At 46.4% G+C, this 10,173-nt stretch overlaps 1 protein-coding gene across 1 annotated transcript; it reads left to right on the plus strand.

The window, feature by feature from the left end:
* Positions 1–207: 207 nt before the first annotated feature.
* On the plus strand, positions 208–7,428 carry LOC139581203 (reticulon-4 receptor-like 2). The gene is made up of 4 exons (XM_071410711.1): positions 208–1,137; positions 2,531–2,757; positions 2,974–3,207; positions 3,860–7,428. Exons 1-4 carry the CDS (start codon positions 1,080–1,082, stop codon positions 4,730–4,732), a joined length of 1,392 nt encoding a protein of 463 aa, XP_071266812.1. The 5' UTR covers positions 208–1,079; the 3' UTR covers positions 4,733–7,428.
* Positions 7,429–10,173: the final 2,745 nt, after the last annotated feature.

Genomic DNA, 10,173 nt, shown 5'->3' on the forward strand with positions numbered 1-10,173 from the left:
TTGTGGCTGCTTATATGTGTGTAATTTCACAAATCAATACTCTAATCCAAAACTAATCTCAAGCGATTAGTTGACAATATCCATCCGATCCTAGTCCTCTCCAATGCACGTCCAGACTCTGAGACAGAATGTCCTGCTAACTATCCGTACAAAAATAAACCAGTCAGTCTCGCGCGTAACGGCGCGTGAATGGGTGATTTGACAGCGTCTTCTTCTGAACATCTGAGCACTGAAAGGTCGAGCAACTTCCGTATTTTGGAGCACGACTCGATCTATCCTTTTAATAACATAGTTATTGAGGTCGATGCAAGGTTGTGGTCAAATCCCTGGGGTAAATGATCTGTAGCCTACCGCGAATAGGTCGCATCGCGGTAGGCTACTTGTATGAGTTGAAACGGTAGGCTATTGCGCCAACCAAGGTTATGAATGTTTGCTATTACTGATTGTAACACACGCATGATCAAGACAGGAAGTAGAGCGACTATATATATTTGAGAGGATGAGGTAAGTAACTGCCTCATTCATGCATAGTCGCAGACGTCACGTTCATGATGTCCACTGAGTCTCAGCTCACAGGTAGGCTACGATCTTATTCATGAAATACAAAATACTTGAAAACATTCTCAATATCATACTATTTCTTAGACTAATTAAAAACATTGAAGTTGGGCAATAAGTATTTTTGTCAAATTAGCCTTTCCTACCTCCTTATCCTCGTCAACCCCCCATCTGTGCTAAACTCACTGCGCTGGAATCGTGCCGAGCTCCCCAGACACACACACACCACCGTGGCCATCCTCTCTTTTAGAGTGACTTCCTCCCCTGAGCAACTTATCCACACCATCCCCTCCTCCCTATCTCCTCGCCCGCGCGAGTCTGAGCCATACAGAGTGACGTGTGAGCTATTCCGCGGCTTTCCACATCCGTGGGTGCCAGCTCACCAAGTATAAACTCAATCCCGGGAGTTCTGCTTGTCACTCACTCAATCGCACCGACTCCGTCACCAGAGCTGAACTTCAGCGGAGATAGCAGGCACTTTCTCAGCGCTCAGGCTAGCTCGCTTTCGGCTTTGGTTCGAGATGGAGACTCGCTCGACTGCACGGAGATCTCGGAGCTCCAATATCCACAACTTCAAGAGTGAGTTGACTTCAGTTCTTAGGCTTTATCTTAAATGTTTTGTTTTAGGTTAGATGTGGTTGATGGTAATGGGGATGAGGATGGTTCTGTCGCCAGATGTGATTTACAGTGTTTATAGACTCACAGTTTATTACATTTATAGTCAATTGAATTCGTTCACAGTTAAGTGCGTAAACAGCTAGGTCTACCTGAATAGGGTGCCTGCATGTGCCACTTCTGTAGCCTATTCACTTTTTTCAATAAATTCGTTGGCTCCCTGAAGTACGAATCTGGCGCTTGCAAACAAGATTACACTTAAAACCTTCATTCCCTTAACTCTCCATCCACCTCAAAATTGTAAAGCTTAGTTGTTCATTCGTTCAGTTTTCATCTGCTTTGTAAATTACTTTTGCGCATGTACCGTTGTATCCTACGTTTGATAAAACAACTTTGTAGATGAATTCATAGAGACAATGTATGCAATCCAAAGCAAGGACATAAGTAAGGTAAACTAGTTATATCATATGCAAGAACAAACGTGGGAACTGTTCATGTTGCTCACAAGCGCGCACGTACGAAACAAGTCCTCTCCATGTCCTATGCGCGTGGAGTTAACGAGCCGTGTCAGAAGGTGAGGAGGTTGGAAAATCTTGCGCGCGAAGCTGAATGGGCATGCGATTATCTTTTAATGCTATGTTATTTTCCCCGGGGCGCTTTGTTCCGCGTATCCGTGCTTGCCAAACCGCCTCTGAATAATTCATGCAGAGCGAAACTGAGCCGGGTCCGGTTACCTTGTTTTACGCGTCTCCATACTTTGTAACCTCTTGGTGATCCAAACTTTTTGTGAAGTTGGCTCGTGAATTTAAGCTACTAGGGTAAATCTTGTTTGGCACTTCTGTAGCTCGTGTAATAGAACTTGATAGCACTTTGAACCAGAGGAGCAGAATATTCGGTTTTACGCATATTCAGCTGTTTAGTCTTGGATAACTGTTGGGTTCCCGGAATTATAAACCTATGTAACATGATCAGCTAGATATAAATAGGCGGATGATTTGTATAATGTCATTTATTATGAATGATTGCCACTGTTCAGACCTTTGGTCGATAAATCAGACTTGAGATCCCAGCAGTTCTTTGATAATCTTGGTTCGTGCGTCATTTGGGCATCATTAACTACTTTCTGCGACATTCCACTGGACAACTCCAAGTGCTGAAAACAGCTCAGAATCTCTTTCTCTCTCTGACTCCATCTTTCTCTGACTGTCTTCACTGTACAATGCATCTGCTAGTTGTTATAATGTCCCATTATTGTCATCTATGTCCATGAGTGAATAAGATAAAATGAGAAAATATTGTCCCGATATTTTGTTACATTTATTCCTGTCTCTTTTCTCTCCTTGTGTGTGTTGTTCAGGTGGGCTCACCCTGTGGCTGGTGCTGTGGTTGGTGGTGCTGAAGCCGAGTGGGGCGGGGGCGTGTCCAAGGCTGTGTGTGTGTTACCCGTCACCCATGACGGTTAGCTGCCAGTCTCAGAACTTCACCACCGTGCCCTCCGGAGTGCCCTACGACTCCCAGCGTGTCTTTCTGCAGAACAACCGCATCACCGAACTCAGAGCAGACTCCTTTGGCTTCGAGACACAGGTGAGAATGTGTGTGTTTGTGTGGACCTATTTTTTTGTGAATGAGGTGTTCGTGTGTTTGTGTTTGTGGATTGATATTGCATAGTGTTGCATTTAAATGTAGTATTTTGCTTAGTATTTGAGCTCTGTGTGTTCGTATAGGAGCTGTGTCCTTGCTCCTTTGTGTAATGACCCCTTTCTATTTACCTCTCCCCTTTTCAACCCCTCCCCCTGATAGGTTCTCTGGCTCTACTCCAATAACATCACATTGATTGAGGCTGGAGCCTTTAGCAACCTGAGGGTTCTAGAAGAGCTGGACCTTGGTGACAACCCGTCGCTACGGCGACTGGAGGGTGGAGCGTTCCGGGGACTGGAGAAGCTGCAGAGCCTGCACATGCACCGGTGCAAGCTGGTTGCTCTTCCCCTCGACCTCTTCCTCAAACTCTACAGCCTGCAGTTCCTCTACCTGCAGGTATGGATACACACACACTCATAGAACTTCATACATACACCTGTATGCATGCACGTACACATGTAACGGATGTGAAATGGCTAGCTAGTTAGCGGGTACGCGCTACTAGTGTTTCAATCAGTTACGTCACTTGCTCTGAAACCTAGAAGTAGTGTTGCCCCTTGCTCTGCAAGGGCCGCGGCTTTTGTGGAGCGATGGGTAACGACGCTTCGTGGGTGTCAGTTGTTGATGTGTGCAGAGGGTCCCTGGTTCGCGCCCGAGGTCGGGGCGAGGGGACGTACTAAAGTTATACTGTTACATTGATGCTGTTGACCCGGATCACTGGTTGCTGCGGAAAAGGAGGAGGTTGAAAGGGGGTGAGTGTAACGGATGTGAAATGGCTAGCTAGTTAGCGGGTACGCGCTACTTGCGTTTCAATCAGTTACGTCACTTGCTCTGAAACCTAGAAGTAGTGTTGCCCCTTGCTCTGCAAGGGCCGCGGCTTTTGTGGAGCGATGGGTAACGACGCTTCGTGGGTGTCAGTTGTTGATGTGTGCAGAGGGTCCCTGGTTCGCGCCCGAGGTCGGGGCGAGGGGACGTACTAAAGTTATACTGTTACACACACACACACACACACACACACAAACACTGACAATGTCCTCCCTCCCTGCAGGAGAACCAGCTGCACTTCATCCAGGATGACCTCTTCTCCGACCTGGTCAACCTGACCCACCTCTTCCTGCATGGCAACCGTATCCGCACGCTGTCCGAGAACGTGTTCCGCGGCCTGGTCAACCTGGACCGCCTCCTGCTCCACGACAACCGCATCCGGCAGGTGAACCGCCGTGCCTTCCGCGACCTGGGCCGTCTGACCATCCTCTACTTGTTCGACAACTCCCTGGCAGAGCTGCCAGGCCAGGCCATGAAGGACGCTGTGGCAGTCCAGTTCCTCCGCCTCAATGGGAACCCCTGGTCTTGCGGCTGTGAGGCCCGCCCCCTGTGGGAGTGGTTCCGTACTGTCCGCATCTCCTCCTCTGAGCTGATGTGCTCATCCCCCTCCCACCGCCGTGGACAGGACCTGCGCTTCCTCCGTGAGATGGACTTTGCCCTTTGCCCCCTCCCTGACCCTGGGTCACTGGCTGGCACCACCACAACCACCTTTAGCACCAAGACAAGATGGTGGTTCTCCAAGCACAAGCCTGCGTCCTCATCCAAAGGAATCTTCCAGAAGAGCTCGGAGAAGGTCAAGGTGTTCCCCTTGTCCTCAGTCAAGCCCAGCCAGACCTCCAACCCTCCCTCCACCTCCTTCGCCTCTAAGTACGAGCTGGCGGAAGAGGAGGTGAACCTTCCCAAGGTGGACCAGGAGGAGTACTGGGCAGACTACGGGAATGAAGACGCCTCCGTGCGCTGCTTCGACCTTGAGTGTCCACCCGGTTACGACACCCCGGTCCTCCCGCCCTCCTCCTCCTTCTCCCTCACTCCATCTTTACTCCCTCTCCTCTCCCTTTCTGTGCTAACTCTGTCCCTCCATCTTCTCTTTGGCTGAACATCCCCCCCATCAGCTGCTTCTTTTCTCCAACTTTATTTTCTCCCTCCTCTTTCTTCTCTTCACACCTGGATCTTGAGTCCTTTCAGTTTCCCCCCCCCCCCCAGCCCCCCAGGGGGCGGTACACTGATGTAGAAGCAGGCAGGCAGTAGGGAGCTGCTCTCAGGAGCACAGGTGAGATGCAGTGTAGGCTAACACAATTTGATTGGAGGGCACCGCTGCTGCTGATAGGGCTGAGGTCATTTTTCACTGAGATGACATCACAGCAGCAGGTACTGTCGCCGTGACAGCACGATAGTGTGGTCAGTTTACGCAAGCTCCAATCACTACTGTACCACCGCACTAACACATCACACATCAGGACACTTACACGTCCATACATATAGCACCGTAACACAATACTGCATTCAATTCATACCACTCAGTAAGATGGTGATGTTTTGAGGAAGTTTTTCACCACAACTACTAGTTTGTATACTCAGCAAACAACGCAGGCGTTGGCTATTTTGTACGGCGCCAAGCGCTCACCGTTGTAAACCACTCCATACCAGTTCTGCAAAGAAAATATTTTCAAAAGCAACACTTTCTTTCGTTTTTGGTTTAATGACATCATAGTCATTTTTGTTCACTGACCTTTCAACTTTCACCTCTCCACCTGCGATGCCAGGGCTACAGCAGCAAGACATAGAAAGCACTGAGGGCATCTCCTAAAGGAAATAGTAGGAAGAACAATGATGGTAAAATACTGTAGGGAGACAACTATCAGTGAAATGGTAGAGGAGAGGTGGATATAAGTCAACTATGAAGAAAAGGAGGGTGATAATGTACAGGTATAGGAGAGAGAGATAAAAAGTTAAAGTTCCAAGGATGATGACACACAAGAGATGATAAAATAGAGAGAGAAGCAGAGAGTGTGAGAGTGAAAGGATTGTTAAGATGTACAGCAGAGATCGGGCCAGGTTAGAGATCAGGCCAGGTCAGAGATCAGGCCAGGTCAGATATCAGGCCAGGTCAGATATCAGGCCAGGTCAGAGATCAGGTCAGGTCAGAGATCAGGCCAGGTCAGAGATCAGGCCAGGTCAGAGATCAGGCCAGGTCAGAGATCAGGTCAGGTTAGAGATCAGGCCAGCTCAGAGATCATGCCAGGTCAGAGATCAAGTCAGAGATCAGGCCAGGTCAGAGATCAGGTCAGGTCAGAGATCAGGCCAGGTCAGAGATCAGGCCAGGTCAGAGATCATGCCAGAGATCAGGCCAGGTCAGAGATCAGGTCAGGTCAGAGATCAGGTCAGAGATCAGGTCAGGTCAAAGATCAGGTCAAAGATCAGGTCAGGTCAGAGATCAGGTCAGGTCAAAGATCAGGTCAGAGATCAGGTCAGGTCAAAGATCAGGTCAGGTCAGAGATCAGGTCAGGTCAAAGATCAGGTCAGGTCAGAGATCAGGTCAGGTTAAAGATCAGGTCAGAGATCAGGCCAGGTCAGAGATCAGGTCAGGTCAAAGATCAGGCCAGGTCAGAGATCAGGTCAGGTCAAAGATCAGGTCAGGTTAAAGATCAGGCCAGGTCAGAGATCAGGTCAGGTCAAAGATCAGGTCAGGTCAAAGATCAGGTCAGGTTAAAGAACAGGTCAGAGATCAGGCCAGGTCAAAGATCAGGTCAGAGATCAGGCCAGGTCAGAGAGCAGGCCAGGTCAGAGAGCCAGCGAGGGAGTGAAAGCAAGGGCGTCTCTCCAGCTCCAACATTTGACATGTAATCTATTTTTCCTGTCAACACCATCAATAACAAGCACACTGAAAATATCTCACACTTTAAACTCTGTACATAGGTACTGATACACTTATGACACTATATACAGTAGCAACATACATGACACTGCTGTGTAGTTTAGTGGATGATGCCCATGCTTCAACGCTCTTCTTGTTTCCTGGTTTTTGTTTTGGTGATTGTTGCCATGAGTGATGCCATCATGTGTATTCGTGTACTGTATGTAAAGATTGAGGAGATTTGAAGAGAACTTTGATTTCCTTCAAATGTTCGTTTCCACCTCTTGTTTTAAAGTCTGTGGTTACCCTCTTGACCAGAGTGTGTGTCTCTCTCAATGTGTTATTGTGAGATGTGCACAGAGGGACAGTACTGGGGAGAACCTATAGCCCATTATGGTAACTGAAGCCCAGGTCCAGCCCGGTTGATCTAGTCCAAATGAGTGACCTGCTGTGGGTCAGCAGCAGATGAGGAGTGTCCAGTCATCCCTGATATGTGTGTGTATGTGTGTGTGTGTGTCAGCAGCCTCTCATGTGTTAAAAGACTATTAACGACCCCTTTCGTTAGCAAGCTGTCATATTTCAAGCAGCTCTCATATGTTAATGAGTCTGAGTCTAAGAGGATTCCGCTGTGAGCAGAAAACGCAGCTGTCTGATTCCAGATCTAACACACACACACACACACACACACACACACACACACACACACACACACACACACACACACACACACACACACCAACAGCAGGTGCATGGCTGAATGTAAATCTCTGTCGAATCAAATGCAAATCCAACAAGGTAATGATGAGAGTGTTGGAGCATTTCTGTTTGTCACTCCTCTCTTCCGCAGACTGTGGTTGAATGAAATAAGAATGAAATTGTGATACAGTTACTTCTTTTCTGTGGAAGCTGTGAATAAACATTTTCTTGGTTTTACTAAAACAGAACATTGTGGGAGTCTCTGTTCTCTGGGTTTCCTTCAAAAGGCAGTCGCTCGGGAGAAGAGCCATGAAGTATAAAACGCACAAGAAACACCCACTTGCAGGCTTTGCTACATTTACAGGTCCCTGTCAAAGTATCTGGAGGAATAGAATCTAAAGACATCAATTGGTAAAGTTCATCAAGTTTGATGAAATGTAAATATATGGGGGAAATTAATAGTAACATTTGTAAGACATTGACAATATTTTTTGGTCTTGGATGTTCTAACAGAAAGGTCAGAGGTTTGATGTATTTGGTTGCTCACTCTGTGACAGATGGTTTTAGTCAAAGTCAAACGTCTTAATTATGACCTCATTTAAAGTCTTAATCTTCTAAACCCCTAAAGCTCTTGTGTGTGTGTGTGTGTGTGTGTGTGTGTGTGTGTGTGTGTGTGTGAACTTCATTCTCACATTTTGATCTCCTCTCTCTCCTCTCTCTCAACCTCTCGATTGCTCTGTTTCTGGAGCAAAATGATGATAAATACAGAAACGTGGTTGTCTTGGGGCAGGGGGGTCGTGAGTCAGGGGAGACAGTGATAGGGGTGATGGTATAGGGTGAAAGAGTGACATTTAGCACCGGAATTAATCCTCCCCCTCAACAGATCGACACTCGAATGATGCAGATACGGAGAAACACATACAGTACCTGTCAAAAGTTTGGACACACCTACTCATTCAAGGGTTTTTCTTTATTTTGACTATGTTCTACATTGTAGAATAATAGTGCAGAGATCAAAACTATGAAATAACACATATGGAATCATGTAGTAACCAAAAAAGTGTTAAACAAATCAAAATATATTTAATATTTGAGATTCTTCAAAGTAGCCACCCTTTGCCTTGATGACAGCTTTGCACACTCTTGGCATTCTCTCAACCAGCTTCATGAGGTAGTCACCTGGAATGCATTTCAATTAACAGGTGTGCCTTGTTAAAAGTTAATATGTGGAATTTCATTCCTTCTTAATGTGTTTGAGCCAATCAGTTGTGTTGTGACAAGGTAGGGGTGGTATACAGAAGATAGCCCTATTTGGTAAAAGACGAAGTCCATATTAGGGAAAGAACAGCTCAAATAAGCAAAGAGAAATGACAGTATCATTACTTTAAGACATGAAGGTCAGTCAATGCGGAAAATGTCAAGACTTTGAAAGTTTCTTCAAGTGCAGTCGCAAAAACCATTAAGCGCTATGATGAAACTGGCTCTCATGAGGACTAGCACAGGAATGGAAGACCCAGAGTTACCTCTGCTATAGAGAATAAGTTCATTAGAGTTACCAACCTCAGATTGCAGCCCAAATAATTGCTTCACAGAGTTCAAGTAACAGACACATCTCAACATCAACTGTTCAGAGGAGAATGCGTGTGTCACGTTCCTGACCTGTTTTCCTTTGTTTTGTATTTGTTTTAGTTGGTCAGGGCGTGAGTTGGGTGGGTTGGTCTAGGTTTGATTTTCTATGTTGGGATTTTGTGTTCGGCCTGGTATGATTCTCAATCAGAGACAGCTGTCAATCGTTGTCCCTGATTGAGAATCATACTAAGGCAGCCTGGGTTTCACTTGTGTTTTGTGGGTGTTTGTTCCTGTGTCAGTGTTTGGGCCACACAGGACTGTTTCGGGTTAGTCACGTTTGTTGGTTTTTGTATTTTGTAGTGTTTGTTGTTTTTCCATTAAATAATGAATACTTACCAATCCGCATCTTGGTCCGATCCATGCTCCTCCTCGTCTGAGGAGGAGAACGACTACGACAGCCGTTACAGCGTGAATCAGGCCTTCATGGTTAATTGCTGCAAAGAAACCACTACTAAAGGACACCCATAAGAAGAAAATACTTGCTTGGGCCAAGAAACACGAGCAATGGACCTTAGACCGGTGGAAATCAGTCCTTTGGTCTGATGCGATTTGCGATTTTTGGTTCCAACCGCTGTGTCTTTGTGAGATGCAGAGTAGGGGAACGGATGATCTCCGCATGTGTGTTTCCCACCGTGAAGCATGGAGGAGGAGGTGTGATGGTGTTGGGTTGCTTTGTTGGTGACACTACAGGTGTCTGTTATTTATTTAGAATTCAAGGCACACTTATCCAGCATGGCTACCACAGCATTCTGCAGCGCTACGCCATCCCATCTGGTTTGCGCTTAGTGGGACTATCATTTGTTTTTCAACCAGACAATGACCCAAAACACACCTCCAGGCTGTGTATGGGCTATTTGACCAAGGAGAGTGACGGTGCTGCATCAGATGACCTAGCCTCCACAATCACCCAACCTCAACCCAATTGAGATGGTTTGGGATGAGTTGGACCTCGGAGTGAAGGAAAAGCAGCCAACAAGTGCTCAGCATATGTGGGAACTCCTTCAAGACCGTTGGAAAAGCATTCCTCATGAAGCTGGTTGAGAGAATGCCAAGCGTGTGCAAAGCTGTCATCAAGGCAAAGGGTGGCTACTTTGAAGAATTTCAAATATAAAATATATTTTGATTTGTTTAATAATTTTTTGGTTACTACATGATTCGATATGTGTTATTGTCACGTTCGCTGGAATAATCATCGGACCAAGGTGCAGCGCGATATGGTTTCCACATATTTAATAGAGAAACACACAAAACAAAACAATAAAGAAATAAACGAAACCTGACGACAATGGAGTGCTAACATGCAACTACACATAAACAATATCCCACAAAACACAGGTGGAAAAAAGCTACCTAAATAT

Source organism: Salvelinus alpinus, chromosome 7 (genome assembly GCF_045679555.1).
Source record: "Salvelinus alpinus chromosome 7, SLU_Salpinus.1, whole genome shotgun sequence".
Lineage (NCBI taxonomy): Eukaryota > Metazoa > Chordata > Actinopteri > Salmoniformes > Salmonidae > Salvelinus > Salvelinus alpinus.